The following is a 26121-nucleotide window of genomic DNA, read 5'->3' on the forward strand; positions in this document are numbered from 1 at the left end:
ATGCTCTCTTCCCTGTGTTCCACCTGAGTGCACACACATTTTTCCCCTTCCTCTTCACCCCGATCACTACCACCTATATTCCTTCCTCTTGCCACATTTCATGCCCCTTGTGACCTTGCCTCCTCATCTCAATACCTTTGTCTTTTCATCCATGGCCATTCAGAATCAAATCCTCCCTCATCTGTATCCACCTATCACTCGGCAAAATTCCTTACAATGGAAGGTACAAGTCCAATTGAAAACTTGCTTGTCGAAGCATTGCAAGTACAGAGATAAAAACCCATTGATACATTTAATATCCTCCAGGGAAGGAATTCTGCCCTTATCCTTTTCTGATCTGCCAATGTCAGTGAATCCTAACTGGATCCTTGACTTAGGGATGTACAGGAACTGCCAGCATTAACATTGGCATTGATAGACCATGAACAGATGAAATAATAGCCTGTTACCCCTCTTCAGAAGGTTTGGAGGTGTGTGGTAAAATAGAATCAGTAAGGATGGGATGGTGTTCTACTCTGAAGAACATCAGAAAATCAGTTAGAAAAGGAAATACCTGTCTGTATGTGAATCCTACAAACTCATTGTGCATGACCCTCTGAAATAGTCCAGTATTCCATTCAGTTATAACAGACTTCAACAGCTTAAGAACATGTCACCATCATTTCAAGAATAGGTACAGAGCCTAGTGCATGACATCAGCATCCTGTCAACTAAAGGGTGGCGTGGTAGAGTTGCTGCCTTGCAGCGCCGGAGACCCAGGTCCGATCCTAACTACGGGTGCTGTCTGTATGGAGCTTGTGCATTCTCCCCAGAGCCACGTGGGTTTTCTCAGAGATCTTTGGTTTTCTCCCACACTCCAAAGACAGACAGGTTTGTAGGTTAATTGACTTGGTTTGTATACTTGGTATACAAACCCAAGTCAATTAATCCACAGGAAAAATGTTCCCAATGTTGGGGGAATCCAGAACCGGGGCCACAGTCTAAGAATAAAGGGGAGGCCATTTAAAACTGTGATGAGAAAAAACCTTTTCACCCAGAGAGTTGTGGATTTGTGGAATTCTCTGCCACCGAAGTCAGTAGAGGTCAATTCACTGGATGAATTTAAAAGAGAGTTAGATAGAGCTCCAAGGGATAATGAAATAAAGGGATATGGGGAGAAGGCAGGCATGGGTTACTGACTGTGGATGATCAGCCATGATCACAATGAATGGCGGTGCTGGCTCAAAGGGCCAAATGGCCTCCTCCTGCACCTATTTTCTATGTCTATGTTCTATGTACAAGTGTAAATTGTTCCTAGTGTGTGTAGGCTTGTGTTTGTGTGTGGGGATCGCTGGTCGGTGCGGACTCGGTGGGCCGAAGGGCCTGTGCCGCGCTTTATCTCTACGCTCAGTTGATTCCTAAAAATGTATCTCTTATGTAATTATCAACAAGACATGCTGCCTTTTACTTTAGAGACAGATGCATCCTGTAACATTGACATGGCATGTGTCTGCTGAAAATAAAACGCACACCCTCTCCACATCACAAGGCTGTGCCTGCTTGCACACTGGAGTTTTAGTACACTTCCATCAGTGCTGCAAGAGATCTTTGTTGCATTGGCTCAGAAAAAAACTCAAAGCGAGATGAGCGTTGAAAATAGTAACTGTATGCGTATGTTGAAAGCTCAGTAACATAAACAGCACAAGTGAACACGCCAACTGCTGCCTTGTGTCTCCTCAATAATTTGTTGTAATTATCACAGTTTCAGAAAGACATCCTGCATATCATTGAACATCGCAAACTGCTGCTGCAACGTATGTTGGAGCAATTACCTCGAGAGCAATGGATATCTAGCACTAATATCACTGATAAGTTTAAAAAAAAATGTCATAGTTGACATCCTAACCATGAAATTACAGTGTAAGAAAGCTACCGTACCCTCTGTTTAAAAAGTCTCTCTCTCATTCTCTCTCCATTAGAGGATCTTACTATACATGATACAAGGTAAATCAAATGCTAATTCTGCTTTATAATGACAGAAGAATTATAACTTGCAATGTGGCATGCATTATTGTGCTACTCAGGTGAAACTGTTTAATCTAGTCTGAGCCTTTCAAGGCACAACGTCTAACTGCTGCAAATGAACACAGCCCAAGGACATTCAAAATTTAATTATCTGGTCAGGGAACATTGCTGATTGAAATGTGCTTCTCAGGTCTGGACTGTAACTCAAAGGCCTGTAGCTATGTTAAAATGATTTTGCATCTGCAAGATATATTAAGAGCATGCAATTTTCTATTAATATTTTACTCCGTGATCTCCTGTGGTAGTCAAAATCCAATGAGGTCTTTGGATGTGCCAACATTTGAGAGGCTCGTGTCCTGGTGTCGGGACAATAACCTTTCTCTCAATGTCAGCAAGACAAAGGAGATAGTGATGGACTTCAGGAAGTGAAGTGGTACACACGCCCCAGTGTGCACTGACAGTGCCGAAGTAGAGATGGTTGAAAACATCAAATTCTTGGAGTCAATATCACCAACAACCTCTCCTGGACCACCCACATTGAAGAAGCGACCAAGACAGCACACCAACGCCTCTACTTCCTTAGAAGGCTTAGGAAGTTCGGCATGTCCCCTACAGCTCTCACCAACTTCTACAGATGCACCATAGAAAGCATTTTATCAGGAAGCATCACAGCTTGGTTTGGGAACAGCTCCATCCAAGACCGCAAGAAAATGCAGCAAATTGTGGACGCAGCCTTCCATTGACTCCATTTATACCTCACGCTGCCTCGGCAAGGCCAGCAGCATAATCAAGGATGAGTCGCACCCTGGCCACTCCCTCGTCTCCCCTCTCCCATCAGGGAAAAGGTATAGCAGTGTGAAAATGCACACCTCCAGATTCAGGGTCAGTTTCTTCCCAGCTGTTATCAAGCAACTGATTCATCCTATCACAACCTGAGAGCAGTGCTGAACTACTATCTACTTCTTTAGTGACCCTCGGACTATCCTTGATTGGCCTTTGCTGGTGTTACCTTGCACTAAACGTTATTCCCTTCTCATGTATCTACACACTGTAAATGGCTCGATTGTAATCAGGCATTGTCTTTCTGCTGACTGGTTTAGCATTCAACAAAATCTTTTCACTGTACCTCGGCACACGTGATAAGAAACTAAACTAAGCTAAAACTAAACTGAATTATGAAAAGCTGGCAGTCATCTGAATGTGTTCAAACATGCTGCTACTTATGAGGAGAATTTCTGGTTGTTCCGCATGGAACAGCTGCCATTTATCAGCGAACAGGCTAATCTGTTTTGGGGATGTTAATCAAATAAAAATATTGGCCAGACCACTGATCATGAGTACGTAAGAAGGTAAGAGGCATCTAAATGGCTCCTCAAACCTGTCCCACCATGCAGTAAGGTTGTGGATGTGTGTAATTGTCCATTCCATTCCCTATTTACTCTGATACATTTACAGATAGAAAAGAAATCTATCTTAGCCTTGAATATATTCCAGGATTAGGCCTCCACAGCTTTCTGGGAGGAGAATCCCAAACAATCACAACTCTCTGATGGAAGGGATTCTTATGCACCTCCATGATAGGTGGCCATCCCTCTCTGGAGAAACTCATCTGTTCCTCTTCCACTCGGTGCTTTGGAATCTTTTCCAGTCATTTGAGAGAGCAGACAACAACTTGGCTTTGCACCTGAAGACAGCAGCTGTGACAGTGCACCACACAGGACTAAATTTGGACTATAAGGAAATAACTGCAGATGCTGGTATAAATCGATTTATTCACAAAATGCTGGAGTAACTCAGCAGGTCAGGCAGCATCTCGGGAGAGAAGGAATGGGTGACATTTCGGGTCTAAACTAAATTTGGACTGTCGGCCTTGACATCTGTTTCAAATCTCTGGAGTAGGATTTGAAGTCCTGGCTCTCTTAACCCAGAAGATGCTGTCCCCACTGAGCCACGGCTGGTACTAATTCTGCCTAATGGTATTGAATTGTTTTGCCAGTGGCATAAATGAAAAATGGACTATGATTTGGATATCTGGTGCAAAGAAATGGTGTCTACTATATAAAACTACCAGTATATTTATATATTTGGTATGAACTCTTGGCTGTAATCTTTTTATCTGGAATATAAATTAATTACTCCTTCAGTTGACATTGTATTAATTATACATGGTCATATTTATTTCATGCATCTTACTTCCTTCAGGAGAAAACGTGAGACACGGTTTCAAATAGCATTTTCCCTTGGCATTGTGCCGTTCCTTGTTGTACAGTTCCCTGTTCAATAAGTTGTATCCTTTCCTTTCCCCTCAATGTCGCTGTTTTAGGCTGATTTCTCCTCTTCACATTCTGTACGTAACAGCATAACACAATTGTGAACTGCAATATGATCTCTTGAATGGAGGCCCAGGGTTGTTACTCTTTCTACAGTACTTGGAAAATATTAGCAGTAGATTTAGAAGGAGATTGTTAAGCCTTTTTCCTAATTTACCTGTTCAGTGTTTGGTCTCCATTGAAACACCTTTCCATTATTTATTTCCCCCCTCTTATTTAACATGGGACCAGTTCACAGTTGCATTGATTTTGATTTGGAATTGTGGAGTCACAGCAGAAAAACAGGCCCTTCGGCCCATTGTGTCTATGCTGACTACCATGATTTCTTTTGACTCTTCCAGTTCTACTCTATTCCAGTCTCCACCATCTCCTCTGGCAGATCATTCCAGTTACAATAGACAATAGACAATAGACAATAGGTGCAGGAGTAGGCCATTCAGCCCTTCGAGCCAGCACCGCCATTCAATGCGATCATGGCTGATCACTCTCAATCAGTACCCCGTTCCTGCCTTCTCCCCATACCCCCTCACTCCGCTATCCTTAAGAGCTCTATCCAGCTCTCTCTTGAAAGCATCCAACGAACTGGCCTCCACTGCCTTCTGAGGCAGAGAATTCCACACCTTCACCACCCTCTGACTGAAAAAGTTCTTCCTCATCTCCGTTCTAAATGGCCTACCCCTTATTCTTAAACTGTGGCCCCTTGTTCTGGACTCCCCCAACATTGGGAACATGTTATCTGCCTCTAATGTGTCCAATCCCCTAATTATCTTATATGTTTCAATAAGATCCCCCCTCATCCTTCTAAATTCCAGTGTATACAAGCCCAATCGCTCCAGCCTTTCAACATACGACAGTCCCGCCATTCCGGGAATTAACCTAGTGAACCTACGCTGCACGCCCTCAATAGCAAGAATATCCTTCCTCAAATTTGGAGACCAAAACTGCACACAGTACTCCAGGTGCGGTCTCACCAGGGCCCGGTACTACCAGCACTTTGCTAAAATACTTACCTTCAAGGTCACCTTTAAACCTCTTCCCTCTCACCTTAGACACCTGGCCTCGAGTTTTAGATACCCTCACCATGGGAAACATACTTTGGCCATCTACCCTGCCTCTGTCTCTCATAACTCCACCATGTCACTTTTCAGCCTCCTTTGCTCCAAAGGGGAAACGTCTTAGCCTATCCTATTTCTCCTGAGAAATCCAGCTGTCTATCAAGAACTAGACCAAGTGGACCCGTTGGGCCCAAACTTCTCCTGCATTGGTGCAGCACCCCCTCCCCTCTCCCCCTCTCCCCCCACCACCTCCACCCCCCCTCCAACCCCCTCCCTCTCTCCTCCCCCTCCCTCTCCCCTCCCCCACCCCTCTTCCTCCCTCCCCCCTTCCCCTCCCCCCCACTCCATCCCCCTCAACCCTCCGTATCCTACCTCCCTCCACCCCCCTCCCTCCCTCCCTCCCGCCCTCCCTCCCTCCCTCCCTCCCTCCCTAGGAGATAGATTTAAACTTTAAAATGTGAATAACTTTAAAAATATAACACCAATTTCAATGAAACTACTTCCATTAGCACCAAAGAGATGACGGTGTGTAAGGTGGGCCTAAAATTGTCGCGCTATCGTGTACCGTTTTGGCTGTAGTTCAGGAACAAACAAACAAACAAACGAGTGTTTTAGTATATAGATGTCAGAATCCAGAGCACAGAAATCAGAAAGTGATGATTTTTCCTCATTAAATACCAATGGATGGAAATTCATTTTTTGGTAATGATACAAAGGTAGCGGAGGGTTGGCATGTCTTTTAACTCTATTGATAACAACATGCATTGTGCCGATCTAAGATGCAAAATTGTTATTATCAGCTGAGATCTATGTTGAGTAGAGTGGATTGTGAAGAAGGCTTCAATGTGTGAGAGCTTGCCTTGTAAAATAACGATTGTATTTTGTATATTACAAACAGTGACTGCACTTCAAATTACTTTATTGGCTAGAGAATGCTTTGGGATGTTACAAAGGGAATTTAAAGGCGTTATAAACAATTTAACTACTTCCCTTTAAAAAAAACCCTACTATTTTGTTCTCATCGCAAGTCATCAAATTGATTTCTGGTATCAATATTAAACTATAACATTAATAGGGTGGTGTGGAAGAACAGAACATAGTATTGGACTAGTAATTGGGGACCAGATACACAAGTTCCAATCATGCTTTGGCTTGGCAATTTAATTAAATTTAACTGTAAAGAAAAGGAATCCCAGTAATGGTGACAATAAACTAGAAAAATGTCATCAAACGAGTCTGGTTCATTAAGGTCCCTCAGAGAAGGAACTCTGCTATTCTTACCTTGTATTATATGCGACTTCAGGGATAGCAATTTGATTAACTCGTATTTGCCCTCTGAACACAGAAATCAGAAAAGAGTTGATTGTTCCCAACAGTACACTCATTTCAGAGGATAATTAGGAGTGGACCATAAATGTCAGTCTTCCCATCCACATTGACACCCAAAGAATAAACAAGTAAAGATACATTTTGGTTTAGAGATACAGTATGGAAACAAGCCCTTCAGTCCACCAAGTCCATGCAGGCCACTCATCGCCCCTTCATTACTAGTTCTATGTTACTCCATTTATGCTCCAACGATTCAGGGCAATTTTACAGTAGATAAGTAACCTACAAAAACCTGCACGTCTTTGGGGGCGTGAGAGACATCTAGAGAAAACCCACACATTCACAGGGAGATCTTCCAAAATTCACACAGACAGCACCAGAGGTCAGGATTGAACCCGGGTCCCTGGTGCTGTGAGGCAGTAGTTAGTTAGTTAGTTTTTTTCAGTTTATTGTCACGTGTACCGAGCGAGGTACAGTGAAAAGCTTTTGTTGAGTGCAAACCAGTCAGCAGAAAGACAATGCAGGATTACAATCGAGTTATTCACTGTGTACAGATATATCATAAGGGAATAACGTTTAGTGCAAAGTAAAGCCAGTAAAGTCCGATCAAAGATAGTCCGGGGGTCTTCAATGAGATCAATAGTAGTTCAGGACTGCTCTCTAATTGTGGTAGGATGGTTCAGTTGCCTGATAACAGCAGCTTTATTAGCTGTGCTGCCCTGATATTTTCTTACTAAAAATTAAAAAATATATATATATATACATATGGTAAATAGCATTTTAAAGGAGGGGATAAAAGCATGTGCATGGAATTATGCTATTTGTCCCATTATGTCCTTGCTAATTCTTCAAAACAGCTGTCCTACTAATCTCACCTCTGTTTTATATCATTCATTGCAGGGTGTAATAAATGAATTTAATAATAAAAGTAAGTTCTAACATTTAGTTCACATTTTCTTGTGCCAATTGTACATTCGTGCTTTTTGCAAAAATCTCTCGGGATAATGAAACACCGATTTCATCATGAGAGAACTTGCAATGTTATAATGAGACTTGTGAGTTATAATTGAGCCTGCATCCGCCAGTCTTCCCGGCATGGACTCCGGATCACAGTGACTTTGTCACCTCTGGTTCTTTAGCCTATAATCTGAAATATGTTGATTGAGTGAGGTGCAGAAAGATGGATGGATGTTATTGTGAAGCGTAAACGTGGCATTGATTTTTGTTCATCTTCTAATCGCCCATTAAATGCCAAAGATGTTTAGTTTAGATTAGTTTGGAGATACAGCCTTCGGCTCACCCGGTCCGCGCCGACCAGCGATCCCCGCACATTAACGCCATCCTACACTCACTAGGGACAATTTTTACATTTACCAAGCCAATTAACCTACATATCTGTACGTCTTTGGAGTGTGGGAGGAAACTGAAGATCTCGGAGAAAAAACGTGCGCATTTGGGGGGGGCGGAAGGTCGTCATTTTCGCCATCCCACTTCCCGCCAGACGCCCGTTTGCTTCCGCGGCCCGAGTGGGGGGAGCGTCATCGCCATTCCAAACCCCGGGCGTCTCCATCATGGCCGCCACTCAACCCCGGAGCCCTCACCCCGCCATCACCGCCGCCGCCACCGCTCTAAACCCCGGGCGTCTCCTTCACCGCTCAGCCCTGGAGCTGCCGCTGCTTCATCTTCCCGCTCTAAACCCCGGGCGTCTCCTTCACCGCTCAGCCCCGGAGCCGCTGCCGAGCAGGTAAAGGACAGACTAATTAGACCTGGCGGACCAGCTGGGCCCAAACCCCTCCCGCATTTGCGCAGCGCCCGACCCCCCTCCGGCCCCCACTCCTCTACCCGCCTTCCTCCTCTCCCCCTTCTTCCTCTCCTCTCCCCCTTCTTCCTCTCCTCTCCCCCTTCCTCCGCCACCCCTCCTCTCCCCCTTCCTCCTCTCCCCCCTTCCTCCTCTCCCCCTTCCTCCTCTCCCCCTTCCTCCTCTCCCCCTTCCTCCTCTCCCCCTCTCCTCCACCCCTCCTTCTCCCCCTCCTCTACCCCTTCCTCCTCTCCCCCCCTCCTCTACCCCTTCCTCCTCTCCCCCTTCCTCCTCTCCCCTTCCTCCTCTCCCCTTCCTCCTCTCCCCCTTCCTCCTCTCCCCCCCTCCTCTCCCCTTCCTCCTCTCCCCTTCCTCCTCTCCCCCTTCCTCCTCTCCCCCCCTCCTCTACCCCTTCCTCCTCTCCCCCCCTCCTCTACCCCTTCCTCCTCTCCCCCCCTCCTCTACCCCTTCCTCCTCTCCCCCCCTCCTCTACCCCTTCCTCCTCTACCCCTTCCTCCTCTCTCCCCTTCCTCCTCTCTCCCCTTCCTCCTCTCCCCTTCCTCCTCTCCCCCTTCCTCCTCTCCCCCCCTCCTCTACCCCTTCCTCCTCTCTCCCCTTCCTCCTCTCCCCCTTCCTCCTCTCCTCTTCCTCCTCTCCCCCTTCCTCCTCTCCCCCCCTCTCCTCTCCCCCCTCTCCTCTCCCCCCTTTCCCCCTCTCCCCACTCTCCCCCTCCCCCCATCTCCCCTCTCCTTCCCCACTCCTCCCTCCCCCTCTCCTCCCTACATTGTACATGTAGTCCAAGAAATAATAATGGAAATAATAGTCGTTTTTCACACATGAATGTAACACATCGCCTATGAGCATTTGGTTTGCGTACTTTTTTTGCTGAAAAGTTGCATTACGTGCCATATTATAAATTTGATGTAAAATTCTGAATTTTGGACATCAAAATTATGAATTTGTAAAACCAAATGTTGGGCGGTCTGTTCATGAACCAGACTGTGACCACACCTCTCCATGTTGGAAGAATGGAAGATGCAGAAAGAGATTCCCAAAGCCGTTTATCGAAAGCACAAGGTGTGGAGATGAGTCACATCCTCTGTACAGGAGACGATCTCCGGATATGGGAGGATTCAGGGACATCAAGAAGGACGCCGGGATCAACCTATTACTTCTGAATGGGTGGTGCCCTGTAATGCTCAACTCTTGAAGTTGTTCAAATGTCACATCAACGTTGAGATATGCTCCTCTGGAAAGTCGGTCAAATACGTGTTCAAGTACACCTTGAAGGGGAGTGAGCAAACAGTTTTTGGAGTTAACAGGGATGATGAAATTGCACAGTACTTTACTGGCAGATACATTGGTCCGTCGGAAGCAGTGGGATCATTCCTTGGATTTCCAACTCATGAGAGACGCCCCGCTGTCATCCGACTCCAGGTACATCCACCACAAGAACAACAAGTCGTCATCAGAGTCGATGCTGGTCGGCTGGTGAGAAATGAGGATATCACAAGAACAACTTTAACTGAATTCATGGAATTGTGTTCTCGAGATCAATTTGCAAGAACACTGTCTATTGTCTATTGTACTACGCTGATGTACCCCAATTTTACACATGGAACAATAAGAAATGGCAAAGAAGGAAGGTTGGGAAGATAGTGGAAGATCTTCCAGGTATGTTTGAAGCCAACGTTTGAGTGTATACCGTTTCTCCAAGATGCGGTGACCTCTACTACTTGAGACTGCTTCTCCATCACGTAAAAGGGCCAGTATCCTTCGATTCATCGAGGACACATGACGGACATATTCTTCCTTCCTTCAAAGACGTCTACATAGAAAGAGGTTTGTTGCAAACTGACGACCATTGGCAACAGCCGATGGAAGATGCTGAGCGGACAAGACTCCCCGAAGCAATGAGAGATTTGTTTGTTTTGCTGACGATTGCTGAGATCAACTCTTCTCGACAATTATGGGATCGCTTCAAGAATTCAATGTCTGAAGATTACCTTCAAAGAGAACAGAGAACAATCGATGATCCAAATATCATGATTGATGAGAGTTAGTGAGAACATTTTTTTGTTCCCCTGGAGAATTTCTAGATAATATAAAATCATATGCCATACCTTCACTTCTCAGATCCTAATGAACTGTCGAGTTTCTGGAACTTTCTGCCTATTATCTTCTGGGCTTTAATTTTACAGATCTCAAGATGCACAAGATTGTGTTGGAAGGAACTGCAGATGCCGGTTTACACCGAAGATAGACACAAAATGCTGGAGTAACTCAGCGGGACAGGCAGCATCTCTGGAGAGAAGGAATGGGTGACGTTAGGAGAAGGGTCTCGACCCGAAACGTCACACATTCCTTCTATCTAGAGATCCTGCCTGTCCCCCCATTCACAAGATTGTGTTGTATAAAATTGCACTACAAATGCTGTACTTTTCACAGTGCACTCCCTTAACACGAGCCATAAACTGAGGGTCTGAAGGCTCAACTATATAAACATTTATGGGGCATGGTTTCAGTCCCTCATTTTATAGCTTGGAGAAGTTTCTAAACTATCTCCCTATTTCTTCTATTGATTCTTAAACAGATATAATTATGTAAAATAATGTGCTAAAATAACAACTAAAGAAATTTGAGGTAACCAATAAAAATTAATGCATAACTCCGAGGGACAATTGAACTTACTTTTCCCAGGACATGGAGTTATGAGAATGAGTGCAGACACAAAATGCTGGAGTAACTCAGAAGGCAGCATTGCTGGAGAGAAGGAATTGGTGACGTTTCGGGTCGAGACCCTTCTTGAGGCTGATGTCAGGGGAGTGGGCGGTACAGAGATAGAATGTAGTCGGAGACAGTAAGACTGGTGGGAGAAGGGGGAGGGGATGGAGAGAGAGGGAAAGCAAGGGCTATTTGAAGTTAGAGAAGTCAATGTTCATACCACTGGGGTGTAAGCCACCCAAGCGAAATATGAGGTCCTGTACCTCCAACTTGCACTGGGCCTCACTCTGACAATGGAGGAGGCCCAGGACAGAAAGGTCAGATTGGGAATGGGAGGGGGAGTTAAAGTGCTGAGCAACTGGGATATCAGGTAGGTTAAGAAGGACTGAGCGTAGATGTTCAGCGAAACGATCGCCGAGCCTGCGCTTGGTCTCGCCAATGTACAGGAGTTGACACCTAGAACAGCAGATACAGTAGATGAGGTTGGAGGAGGTGCAGGTGAACCTCTGCCTCGCCTGGAAAGACTGTCGAGGTCCTTGGATGGAATCGAGGGGGGAGGTAAAGGAACAGGTGTTGCATCTCCGGCGGTTGCTGAGGAAAGTACCTGGGGAGGGGGTAGTTTGGGTGGGAAGGGATGAGTTAACCAGGGAGTTGTGGAGGGAACAGTCTCTGCGGAAAGCAGAAAGGGTTGGAGAAGGGAAGATGTGGCCAGTAGTGGGATGCCATTGGAGGTGGCGGAAATGTTGGAGGATTATATGCTGTATGTGACGGCTGATGGGGTGGAAGGTGAGGACAAGGGGGACTCTGTCATTATGAATGGGGGGAGGGGGAGCAAGAGCGGAGCTGCAGGATATCGAGACCCTAGTGAGAGCCTCTTCTATAATGGAAGAGGGGAACCCCATTTTCTAAAGAATTAGGACATCTCCGATGCCCTGGTATGGAAAACCTCACCTTGGCGTAGACGGAGGTATTGGGAGTAGGGGATAGAGTCTTTACAGGAAGCAGGGTGGGAAGAATGGTAGTCTAGATAGCTATGCAAGTCAGTGTAATAAGAATTGTAATATCATTATTAGAATGATGTTATACAGTACATGTTAGCAACATTGCATTCACTTTTAGCTTCAATAAATCTTTGTGTGGTTAGCAGAGAGATTTTGATTTTGCATGCTAAATAATTTTTACTGAGCTATTAATCCTTCATATCACTCCCTTCTCTTCTCAGGTGACAGGGATGAGTTTGATTTTGATTAAAATAGCTATTTTATGCATTACTGAGGTGGAATAAGTAAGTTCATTAAAAGAACTGTGTCTGGTACATCTTGTGCAAAGATTTTAACTTGTTTAAATCCAGCTATTAAGTTTGTGATAGCAGATCAAATATATGCCTGGACATATCTGACGAGAATGTTTTTTTATTGTGTTCAAATTCCGAGTTTAATGTCTCGATGTTTTCCATGATGGAGTATTATTGCAATGGGCATCTTAAAGTGAAAAATAAAATAACTCTGTATTGTTTTTATTCTGTGGGAGCAGACTTGAAGTCATCCAGCGAATGTAATCAGTGACAACCAAGAGGGAGCTTTGTTCTCTTTAGCTGTGAGATGATTAATAGCAGAAGGAATGTGGGAGCAACAATAACATAGAAGTCCATTTTCACAGGCACTGGCTGCAGTGGCTTCACTGCACTGCACACTTAAAATGGTTGGTGAACTTTTAATTCATTAATACAATGAGGAAGGTTAGCCTTCTGAGTTACTGAGGGTTGAGCACATAGCCTCAGCATGAAAATAATCCAAAACGTAAGGGCTTTTTTATTTGCAAAGCAATTATATTATTTGAGAAACCCATTGGATATGAGATAAAATCTTTCGTACGTTTTATCCCTCCCCATTAATCCATCCTTTCTTGGTAATTCCATTACAGATTTGTAGTTCAGAAAATGAACTTGAAATGTTTAACCAAACACTGAAGAAAGGACCTGAAATTGATTTGATGCCATTCAAAATATCATAAAGTGCTTCAGAACTAATTCAGCATTTTGAAGTGAATTTGTGGTTGCAGGGAATGGAGGGGTATGGATCAAGCGCAGGAAATTAGTTCAACTTGGCATTGTGTTCGGCATGGATATTATGCTGGAAGGGCACCGCAGTAGGATGCTAACGGCCATTTTGGATTAGATTTAGGGTTTGGACAGGCTGTACATCAGTGGGCGATGGGGACAAACCACATATCAGTGGTGTGGGGAATCAGGGATGGGCATTTTCAGCAGGGCGTGGTGCGGACTGATGGTTGGGGATGATGCAGAGTTGTTGCAATGCACAGAAGGCCAAGAGGATGACAATAAGTCATGGACATACCTGGTAAACATCCTAGTCCTGTTTTTGGCAGTGAGTCCATGTCATCTGGCCTTCATAACAAGAGGAGTTGAGTACAGGAGCAAAGAGGTCCTTCTGCAGTTGTACAGGGCCCTAGTGAGACCGCACCTGGAGTACTGTGTGCAGTTTTGGTCTCCAAATTTGAGGAAGGATATTCTTGCTATTGAGGGCGTGCAGCGTAGGTTTACTAGGTTAATTCCCGGAATGGCGGGACTGTCATATGTTGAAAGACTGGAGCGACTAGGCTTGTATACGCTGGAATTTAGAAGGATGAGAGGCGATCTTATCAAAACATATAAGATTATTAAGGGGTTGGACACGTTAGAGGCAGGAAACATGTTCCCAATGTTGGGGGAGTCCAGAACAAGGGGCCACAGTTTAAGAATAAGGGGTAGGCCATTTAGAACTGAGATGAGGAAAAACCTTTTTCAGTCAGAGAGTTGTGAATCTGTGGAATTCTCTGCCTCAGAAGGCAGTGGAGGCCAATTCTCTGAATGCATTCAAGAGAGAGATAGATAGAGCTCTTAAAGATAATAATAATAATAATAATGCATTACATTTATATAGCGCTTTTCAAACACTCAAAGACGCTTTACAGGGATTTTTTTTAGAAGATAGAGAAGTGAATAAATAGATAAATAAGTAAACGAACAGAGAAAGGAGACAGAAGGTGAGGTGACCTTCAGTGGTTGAAGGCAGTGCTGAAGAGGTGAGACTTCAGTGATGTTTTGAATGTGGTGAGTGAGGAGGAGTCTCTGACGGTTTGGGGTAGTGAGTTCCATAGGGTGGGAGCAGCGATGGAGAAAGCCCTGTCCCCCCAGGATCTGAGTTTGGTCCGGATGGGGGGGGACAGGAGATTGGCAGCAGCAGAGCGGAGGGTGCAGGTGGGAGTGTGCCTGTGGAGGAGGTCAGTCAGGTAGGATGGGGCCAGGTTATGGAGGGCTTTGTAGGTCATGAGGAGGATTTTGTATTGGATTCTCTGGGGGATGGGGAGCCAGTGGAGTTTGTAAAGGACGGGGGTGATATGGTCATGGATCGGGGAGTGGGTGAGTAGACGGGCAGCGGAGTTTTGAATGTATTGAAGTTTACTGATGATTTTTGAGGGTGAGCCATAGAGGAGGCTGTGGGGAGAAGGCAGGAACGGGGTACTGATTGAGAATGATCAGCCATGATCACATTGAATGGCGGTGCTGGCTCAAAGGGCCGAATGGCCTCCTCCTGCACCTATTGTCTATTGTCTATCTCAGAAAGACCCAACAATGTAAATCATGTCAGAGACAATAGGGTTACTGACCCAGATCAAAGTTCTTGGAACAAATAAACAAACCAAAGAAGCCATTATCATGTTTCACTCTGGAGGGAAAATAATCAATATTTCATTACATAATGTTGAAAAAATTAACAATGTGTTGTTCAATTTCTAGGCCCTTGGGAGATAGGCAAACATTCATAAGGTATGAAAATAACGAGTTTGCACCTTGGACTGTGGCAATCCTTTTAAAAGCGTCTAAGATGCTGCAGTTCCCCAGGCAGACAATGTCATTATAATTTCAGGTTTCTTAGGTAAGGTTTCCTCATGGAGGGACACAGTGAAACTCTCAGCGACAGCCATGAAATGCAGCTGCTTTTGATGTCTGTAATAAATGTAAGTGAACCTGAACTTAGGAGATATCTTCATTGCCTTTGATTATGGGTGTGTGTCGCCACTCAATGATCCAAGAGTATGACTTTGGAATGGAGATGATTTTGTTTGCAGTCTGTCAACAGACAGTGTAAAACAGGAGCATGGAAGGGCTGTTCGGTCAGTCGAATTTGGTTTGCCACTTCGCAAGAACATGTCTAAAGGTCTGTACGTTCTTGTGGTGGCCGTAAATCCTCCGATTGATTTAATGACCAGCAGTTCTGAAGAAGGGTCTCGACCCGAAACGTCACCCATTCCTTCTCTCCCGAGATACTGCCTGACCCACTGAGTTACTCCAGCATTTTGTGTCTACCTTCCTTTTTTTTCCCTACGCGACCTAATGAAAGAATATCTACAATATTCTGGATTATAGAATTCCAATGTGCCACAAGTCACTGAGCGAATCACGATCTCCTCATACAGCCCTGGACAGTTGATCCCTTATCCTGAGTTTATCATGTACTAGTTATGCACTCTGCATCAAGGGAAAGTGCATCTCAGTATCGCAGTAACTATCACAGCAACTCTTCTTGAACATGTTGTACATTTCAATGGGTATCATTTTTTTTAATGTAATTTTTTGAAGTGTGCACATGTTGCTTTATTTTGCCACTGTTGTTTTAGTTTAATTTAGAGATACAGCACGGAAACAGGCCCTTCGGCCCACCGAGTTCGTACTGACCAGTGATCCCCACACATTAACACTATCCTACACACTCTAGGGACAATTTACAATTATACCAAGCCAATTAACCCACAAACCTGTACATCTTTGGAGTGTGGGAGGAAACTGATGATCTCGGAGAAAACCCACGCAGGTCACGGGGAGAACACACAAACTCCGTACAGACAGTTCCTGTAGTCAGGATCGAACACGGGCCATTGGCGCTGTGAGGCAGCAACTCTACCGCTGTGTCATTGTATGAATCATTTCATCTCAGGAAATGTTTGAATAATTACAAAAATACTTCCGTTTGTGAAATGGATAGATGCAAGAAATGGTGTTGGACCTATTGATCAATGTAGTCTCGATCAATTTATATATCCCTTTTGCATACTAGTACTGTATTTCAGTTCAATTTTTCTCATCTTAATTACCTGATAACTGCTTTTATATTTTCGGAAGCTTTTCATGTCAATGATGAATTCCACAGCAGAGGTTTGAGCATACTGAAAATCCTAATCATTATGGACTTCACTAAAACTGAGAAGCTAAAGTGCTGTGAAATAATGTTCCAAAGCAGTGTCCTAATGCATCCTAATCAGTCCAGCATGGCAAATGCCATTTGCTGCTCAGGCATTCATTTGCCTACTTAACTAAGTAGAGAGCATGCATAATTAACACAACAAGCTAACATGCTGTGTGCTGAGGGGCACATTTGTATCTTGCTTCTCAGTGTGACCGTCACAAAACCTTATACATAGTTATAACATGCATGTGTTTTCATATCTCCACAGTTAATATACAAGCCTGGGTTTCAAGAATAAGGATGTTAAAAAATATATGCATGTAAACACGTGTGCTTTGCAAATGTGCTTTCTTATTGCCCTTGTCTGCTTTTGAAGGTCAGAATGCTTTACTTCTGTCAAGTAACATAAGTTACTTTCAAGTAACAGCAAGCACTCTTCTTGTTAGTAGAGAGTGAAATTAACATTCAAATTTGTGTTCTGGTATGATGTGAACTCCATGGAAGCATCAATGGAAGGTGTTCTCCAAATATTTGTGTTTATATCATTGCATTTCTGCACACGACAAAGGTTTATAATGGCAATACACAGCCTCTTACCTTGGCTGCATTAATGTCTCTTTGGGCCAGTTATAGCCCTGAGTGAAGTTCAGCTTGATGTTGGCCATGGTGTGAGCTAGCATGTGTATGTAAGGTACAAAGTGCAGAAATGGGTCAGCTTTGTGTTTGTGATTTGGATGAGATGTTGAACGCAGAATCTATTTAACTGACGTGTAACCATAAGATTATTTAAAGAGAAGCAAATGGACAACACTTTTTTTTTTAGTAAGCACCTAAAAAAAATATCAGACAATCTGATCTGTGTTTGTGACAGGTTGTAACATCTGTGAAGATCTGAGTTTAGAAGGATGAGGGGGGACCTCATTGAAACTTACCGGACAGTGAAAGGCTTAGATAGAGTGGATGTAGAGAAGATGTTTCTACTAGTGGAAGAGTCTAGGACTAGAGGTCATAGCCTCAGAATTAAAGGATGTTCCTTTCGGAAGGAGATGAGGAGGAGTTTCTTTAGTCAGAGGGTGGTGAATCTGTGGAATTATTTGCCACGGAAGACTGCGGAGGCCAAGTCAGTGGATATTTTTTAGGCAGGGATATAGTGCATTCAGAAAGTATTCAGACCCCTTCACCTTTTCCACATTTTGGTACGTTACAGCCTTATTTTAAAATGGATGCGGTCGGGGCATTCGAGCCATCCATCGGGGCGATCGAAGCTCTCGCAGCCGGCGATCGAAGCCCCCGCGTCGGGGTGATCAAAGCCCCCACGTCGGGGTGATCAAAGCCCCCGCGTCGGGGCGATCAAAGCCCCCGCGTCGGGGTGATCAAAGCCCCCATGTCGGGGCGGTCGAAGCCCCCGCGTCGGGGTGATCAAAGCCCCCACGTCGGGGTGATCAAAGCCCCCACGTCGGGGCGATCAAAGCCCCTGCGTCGGGGTGATCGAAGCCCCCGCGTCGGGGCGATCGAAGCTTCTGCGGCTTGGTTCCCAAAGTCGGTCTCTGACCAAGTACCGCAAGCTCCGTGATGTTAAAGTCCGCAGGCACCCACGGTAGAGCTCAGCGGTCGATCCCTGGCAAAGGGATCGCGGGCTCCGCGATGTTAAAGTCCCGTAGGCACCCGCGGTGGAGCTCTCACAGTTGGCCTCCAGCAAAGGCCGCCAACTCCTCGATGTCAGGCCGCAGTACGGACGGAGATACAATACAGAAAAAAATAACTTCTCCTTCGAGGTTAGAGATTAGAAAATGTTTCCCCCAAACCCCCACCCCCAAACACCCCACATAAAACGAGCTAAGGAACACTAAAAACATACATTTAAAACATACTAAAAAAACAAAGAAGACTGTTGGCGAGGCAGCCATTGTTGGCGCCACCTGGTGGAGGAATCTCTTGATTAGTACGGGTGTCTGGGATCATGGGGAGAAGGCAGGAGAATGGGGTCAGGAGGGAGAGATAGATCGGCCATGATTGAATGGTAGTGCAGACTGGATGGGCCGAATTCTGCTCCTATCATGATCTTGTGATCTTTTGGGGGTGTGTGTGTGCGTGCGTGCGTGCGTGCGTGCGCACGCGAAACTTTCTTAATGAAAACTTTGATGTTTTATTTATCACTATTCTCATAAAAATATCCAGTCCTTCATCAGCGCTGGCTGCAGTATGTGATAGAACGTGTGCAGTCTGCTGGGCTGTTGCTGCAGCAGAGTACATTACAATTTCTGGTTAAGATGAGAATATTATTTTCTTAATGCATTTCATCTTTTTTTGATCTGTACCAAGTTGAGCAATAAAAGGTGCATGGTGTGAAATTTGTCCATTTGTTTCTCAAATGCCAGCAGAGGATTGCCCCGATCATTTCCCAGGGAGGCCTAGAAATGAAAGATTAATGGATTGATCCATATACAGGAAGAGGGGACAAATGGTTTCAATCTTTTTCCCACTGAATGACAATCAAAGATAAAAATAAATCAGAATGAAGAAGGTGCTCATAGCATTGATAACACATCTTGAAACCTTCTTTTTATCGTGTCCACACATGCTGGATATTGTGTTTCAGCCAAACCTGAACACTTCTACTCTGTGGGGAAACAAGGATTCAGATCCTTGTATTGTTCTTTTTCACAACCTTATCGATGAACTGAACTCCAATAAAATTACTATTAAGCACCTGACATTTTGATGCTTTTGAAAAAGAACGTTACTGAAAATGGTTATATTTAATGATCTATTTTATTACCAGACCATTTAGTTTATGGTGACTGAATTCAGTTCACATTTTATCACATGGCACTCTGGAACGTCCTTTGAATGTGTTTGGAAATTAGGGTCGATAATCCATTTTTCTTTCTCTGAAAAATCTAAACGTGTAGTTTTATTCACTGCATCTGCATACTAAAACCCTCGTTTGTTTGTTTGTTTGTTCCTGAACTACAGCCAAAACGGTACACGATAGCGCAACAATTTTAGGCCCACCGTACTCACCTTCGTCCCTTTGGTGCTAATGGAAGAAGTTTCATTGAAATTGGTGTTATATTTTTAAAGTTATTTACATTTTAAAGTTTAAATCTATCTCCTAGGGAGGGAAGGGGAGGGAGGGGGGGAGGGAGGGGGAGGAGGGAGGTTGAGGGGGATAGAGTGGGGGGAGGGGAAGGAGGGAGGGGGGGAGAGGGGAGGGGGGGGGGGGAGAAGAGGGTGCTGCACCAATGCAGGAGAGATTGGGGCCCAACGGGTCCACTTGGTCTAGTACTACATTAGAGACCAAACTTGAATGAAGGAAGATGTGTGTGTCTCATTGAGAGGTTTTAGCTGGTAGAAAGAACAGTGGGCAGTCTGCTACTTTCCTTAATCTAATATGGATGACCCATCGAATGTCTGTGAAATAAATAAGTCTCTCTCATCTTCGGAAATTGATTCAACCCCTCTTTTAAAGATGCGTCTTCCATATCTGAGGCTGGAGACGAAAGGCAAATAGATTGAGTTGTGCCATTGGCATCATGTTCAGGGGACAATATCAATCACAACTACATGGTTGCTGTGAGATGCAACACTGAGCTCAAAATGGATGGAAGAGAAAATTGTTTTGATGGAAATGAACATTGTGCTACGCTGAATATTAAAATCACTGTGGGCGTATAGCTTTTCTGGAGAGGAAAGACAGAGTAATGTTTGGTTGATTTTCAAATGCGATACAAATTAATCTTTTATCTCTGCAGCTGCTGGTGCGTTTGGTGCACATTTCCGGCAATTTCCATTTCGGATAAATATTGACTTGTATTGCAGGTTCCCTATGATGACTTGCGCTATCTGTTTGGTGAAATTATGTATGGTGGGCACATCACAGATGACTGGGATAGGCGGCTGTGCAGAACATACTTGGAGGAGTTCATTAAACCAGAGATGATGGAAGGAGAAGTTCTACTGGCAGCTGGATTCCCTCTCCCTCCAAACTCCGACTACAATGGCTACCATCAGGTACACAGTTATTTCCTCTGTATTACTACGTTGACAACGATTAATTTCCCTTAGCAGGCTCTTAGTTACGCTGGCAATACTGTTGAGTGCAATGTCAGAAGCTGAAACCAATTCACTACGCTGAGCTTGCTCCCTTAATGACCATCACATTGATAACTTGTCCATAATGCAAAAGTCAAAGCCATCACAAAATAAATATATCAAACTAAAACAACTCATGAATGACTAAAGTTAAGTAATCACACGTTGCTGCGGTCAAGAAGACTCAAGACAAGTGAAAACTGTTTACCGGCATGATGGCTAAGAACAAACATGAACATCACAAAACAACAACCTGGCACGGGGGGGGGGGGGGGGGGGGGGGCGGGGAATTGTAACTTTGTAAGCGTCCTTCATGGGCGACTATTTGCATACCTTGGGTATGCAAGCAAAGAATTTCACTGTGACTTGTCACATGTATTGCAATTGTGCCTTTGCTTGCCCGAATGCCGTGAGCCAGTTTTCCTCCTGTGGTTAAAGACAATCCACTCGTGTTCAGTGCTGGAGATTGCTGACAGTCTTTCAAAGATTGCATCCAGCAGCTGGGCCCTAAAGAACATGACTCAAGGCCACACTGCTTCATCGTGAACTGGCCTAATAGGGCTGATTGATCATTTGAAGATATGCTGGGAGGCTCTTCTACATCCCGCAGCTCCGCTCTTGCTCCCCATCCCCCCACTCGCAACAAGGACAGGATCCCCCTCGTTCTCACCTTCCACCCCACCAGCCAGCGGATCCAACATATCATCCACCAACATTTCCGTCACCTACAACAGGACCCCACCACTGGCCATATCTTCCCATCCCCTCCCCTCTCTGCATTCCGCAGAGACCGTTCCCTCCGCAACTCCCTGGTCCACTCGTCCCTTCCTACCCAAACCACCCTAACCCCGGGCACTTTCCCTTGCAACCGCACGAGATGCAACACCTGTCCCTTTACCTCCCCCCTCAACTCCATCAAAGGACCCAAACATTCTTTCCAGGTGAGACAGAGGTTCACCTGCACCTCCTCCAACCTCATCTATTGCATCCGCTGCTCTAGATGTCAACTCATCTATATCGGCGAAACCAAGCGCAGGCTCGGCGATCGCTTCGCTGAACACCTGCGCTCGGTCCGCATTAACGCCACTGATCTCCCGGTGGCCCAGCACTTCAACTCCCCCTCCCATTCCCAGTCTGACCTCTCTGTCATGGGCCTCCTCCAGTGCCATAGTGAGGCCCGCCGGAAATTGGAGGAGCAGCACCTCATATTTCGCCTGGGCAGTTTGCGGCCCGGTGGTATGAACGTTGACTTCTCCAACTTCAGATAGCTCCTCTGTCCCTCCCTTCCCCTCCTCCTTCCCAGATCTCCCTCTATCTTCCTGTCTCCACCTATATCCTTCCTTTGTCCCACCCCCGACATCAGTCTGAAGAAGGGTCTCGACCCGAAACGTCACCCATTCCTTCTCTCCCGAGATGCTGCCTGACCTGCTGAGTTACTCCAGCATTTTGTGAATAAGAAGATATGCTGGGGTTGGGTGGATGAATATTGACTTCTTTTTTAAAATTTTAATCTGTTTATTAGTTTTTACAATTATTTCAACAATGAACAAACAATACGCGTAAAGATACACCCCCACCCCCCGCCCCCCGCCCCATCCCAGATGCAGAGATAAACATTGACATTAGTAAAACAAATACAAAGTTTTAAAAAAAGGGAGGAAGAGTGTAGGCAGACATATAAGCAGTCAACACTTTGGTTTATCCCCATTCTCTAAAACAATCATTCAAGTTTTTGCATAATTTAGAAACGGTAACCATGTTTCTTTAAAGCTTTCCTGTGAACCTTTGAGAGAGAATCTAATCTTCTCTAGCTTTAAGTGATATAACACATCCTTGATCCATCTATTATGAGTGGGTGGCAATACATGCTTCCAATTAAGAAGTATAAGACGTCTAGCCAAAAGAGAAGTAAAAGACATAATTACTTTTAGATATCGGGGGGGGGGGGTATTAGTTCCGGAAGGGACACCAAAAAGAGCTGTAAGAGGATTGGGTAGAATATCTATACCGGATATATCCCTAAAGGATTTTAAAATCCCCGTCCAAAATTTAGACAGGCGGAGGCACGTCCAAAACATGTGAATCAAGTCGGCAGGTGTTTGTCGACAACGGTTACATGCGTCACTCGTGCCGGGAAATATTCTTGCTAGTTTTCCTCCTGTGGTTAAAGACAATCCACTCGTGTTCAGTGCTGGAGATTGCTGACAGTCTTTCAAAGATTGCATCCAGCAGCTGGGCCCTAAAGAACATGACTCAAAGCCACACTGCTTCATCGTGAACTGGCCTAATAGGGCTGATTGATCATTTGAAGATATGCTGGGGTTGGGTGGATGAATATTGACTTCTTGAAGGAGAACAACAGTTTGTCTATGGAGTTACTGGCCAGGTCAGTGGCTAAAAAGTTCTACTAATCTGTCGCAAGACTGTGTAAGCCCCATCGTTGAGTCTGAAGAAGGGTCTCGACCCAAAACGTCACCCATTCCTTCTCTCCAAAGATGCTGCCTGCCCCGCTGAGTTACTCCAGCATTTTGTGTCCATCTTCCCATTGTTCATGTTAGTCCTTAGCCATCATGGCGGGAATCGGAGTTCACCTGTCTTGAGTTTTCTTGGCCACAGCAGTCAGACATCATGTGACCATCTCTAGAGCTCGCCCACAGGTGTGCGAGGAAGTTGATCATACTGGAAGGTCTCCAAGCTCAGGCCAACATGGTGTTGGACCACGCCATCTATATATTAAAACTCTCGTTCGTTTGTTTGTTTGTTTGTTCCTGAACTACAGCCAAAACGGTACCCGATAGCGCGACAAATTTAGGCCCACCTTACTCACCGTCGTCCCTTTGGTGCGAATGGAAGAAATTTCATTGAAATCGTTGTTATATTTTTTAAGTTATTCACATTTTAAAGTTTAAATCTATCTCCTAGGGAATGGGGGGAGGGAGGGGGGAGGAGGGAGAATAAGGGGGATTGAGGGGGATGGAGTGGGGAGGAGGGGTAGGGGAGATGGGGAGGAGAGGAGGAGAGGAGAGGGTGCTGCACCAATGCAGGAGAGGTTTGGGCCCAACGGGGCCACCTGGTCTAGTGTTCCTTAACTCTGTGGACACAGGCTTTCTAATAGATTTTCCAGAGTGCCAACACCATGTACACACATCAGACTCCTTCAGTCGATTGAGATTTTCCACACCAAATACTGGGCAGCAGATGTCATCTGTTACCTTGTCCTCTGGAAAGCAACAACCTAAATCTTCCTGCCCTCCTTCCCTGGCTGAAGACCAGTTATGCCCACTGTTTACCACTTGCAGTTCCTGCCTCCGTGTTATCCTCTAAATTCTAAGTAGTTTTCTGTTGGTGTGAAGACAAGTCCAGTGATACCCCAGGCCTGAATAGGTTGCTATTCAACTGCATCTAAACTGAAAAGTATGGAAACATGCAAACAGAAAATAGTGTACGCCGGCCCTGCTATTCAATACGATTAGAGCTGATCATCCAAATTCAGTGCCACCTTACTGTTTTCTCCCCATAACCCTTGCTCATTTTAGCTTTCAGAGCCATATCTATCTTCTTCATGATTATACATAGAAACATAGAAAATAGGTGCAGGAAGAGGCCATTCAGCCCTTCGAGCCAACACCGCCATTCAATGTGATCATGGCACAATCAGTACCCCAGTCCTGCCTTCTCCCCATATCCCTTGATTCCGCTAGCCCCAAGAGCTCTATCTAACTCTCTTTTGATTGCATCCTGTGAATTGGCCTCCACTGCCTTCTGAGGCAGAGAATTCCACAAATTCACAACTCTCTGGGTGAAAATGTTTTTCCTCATCTCAGTTCTAAATGGCCTACCCCTTATTCTTAAACGGTGGCCTCTTGTTCTGGACTCCCTCAACATTGGGAACATGTTTCCTGCCTCTAACATTTTCAGCGGCTGCAGCCGTGACCCCAGCACTGCCATCCCAGTAGCCCACCAGGCCTGTTGGGACACTGAGTTACGACTCTCAGTACACTTCTCCTCCTGATTTGGGCTCTCATTTTCAGTCAGAGGAATATGCTATTTGGGTGACTCATCTTCCATAGATTCCTGACAATATGTGCCGGTTGTGAGATCTATTGAAAGACACGCAACTGTGTGAATGTGAGAGGGTGATGCCAAACATGAATGATTTGTATCGTGTCAGTCCTGTTTTATAAAGCCTTCCTGGGTAAATGAAATGGATTTAGCTCACTGAGCAGTACCCAAGGCTAATTGGATAGTTGTGTAGGAGGGAACTGCAGATGCTAGTTTACACCGAAGATAGACACAAAATGCTGGAATAACTCAGCAGGACAAGAAGGATCTCGACCCGAAATGTCACCCATTCCTTTTCTCCAGAGATGCTGCCTGTCCCGCTGAGTTACACCAGCATTTTGTGTCTATCTTCTGATTGCAGTTGACAGGATGTGGTGTTCGAACGTACATGGTGACCTTGTCTACTCCTGTGTGGTCAGTGGACTCCTTGCAATACCGCCCCTACATTCCTTAGCATTAACCTTCACAGTCAAATGTTACAACTGATTTCCGAGCACGTCTCTCCTAATTTTTAACCCCTCCATTAAGTCCCACAGCAGAGCTTGCTCTCTCTCATGTTATACAGTGTCTCAGGTCAGGTTTGCTTTTTGAACAGCATCATCGCAGTTTAGTTTAGAGACACAGTGCAGAAACAAGCCCTTCCACCCACCGCGCCCGCACTGACCAGCGATCCCTGTACACTAACACTATCCTACACACACGAGGGACAATTTACATTTTTGCCAAGCCTATTAACCTAAAAGACCTGTACGTTTTTAGGGTGTGGGAGGAAACCGAAGATCTCGGAGAAAACCCACGCAGGTCACGGGGAGAACGTACAAACTCCGTACAGACGGCGCCCATAGTCAGGATCGAACCTGAGTCTCCGGCGCCGCAATCGCTGTAAGGCAGCAACTCTACCGCTGCACCACCGTGCCGCCCTTTAAATTTTGTCAGCAGTTTTCAGCGGCTGCAGCCGTGACACCTTACTGTTTTCTCCCCATATCTCTTGCTCATTTTAGCTTTCAGCCATATCTATCTTCTTCATGATTATACATAGATATATAGAAATTAGGTGCAGGAAGAGGCCATTCGGTCCTTCGAGCCAGCACCGCCATTCAATGTGATCATGGCTGATCATCCACAATCAGTAACCTGTGCCTGCCTTCTCCCCATATCCCTTGATTCCGCTAGCCCCAAGAGCTCTATCTAACTCTCTTTTGAATGCTTCCTGTGAATCGGCCTCCACCGCCTTCTGAGGCAGAGAATTACACAGATTCACAACTCTCTGACTGAAAAAGTTTTTCCTCATCTCAGTTCTAAATGGCCTACCCCTTATTCTTAAACTGTGGCCCCTGGTTCTGGACTCCCTCAACATCGGGAACATGTTTTCTGCATCTAGCTTGTCCAATCCCTTAATAATATACTTAATTATTTGGCCTCAACTCCCTCTCTGTACATAATATTTAAAGTCTGGTCTCTCTTTGAAGGCCAAGGTA

The 26121-nt window shown here is 45.1% G+C and overlaps 1 protein-coding gene across 1 annotated transcript in view; it reads left to right on the plus strand.

Moving 5' to 3' along the window:
• Positions 1-26121, plus strand: part of dnah9 (dynein, axonemal, heavy chain 9) — a 467621-nt gene that overhangs the window by 395159 nt on the left and 46341 nt on the right. The window contains exon 64 of the mRNA XM_078400937.1: positions 20309-20500. Coding sequence (XP_078257063.1) covers positions 20309-20500 — 192 coding nt within the window. The remainder of the gene's footprint in view (positions 1-20308; positions 20501-26121) is intronic.

This window comes from Rhinoraja longicauda, chromosome 6 (genome assembly GCF_053455715.1).
Source record: "Rhinoraja longicauda isolate Sanriku21f chromosome 6, sRhiLon1.1, whole genome shotgun sequence".
Classification (NCBI taxonomy): Eukaryota; Metazoa; Chordata; class Chondrichthyes; order Rajiformes; family Arhynchobatidae; genus Rhinoraja; species Rhinoraja longicauda.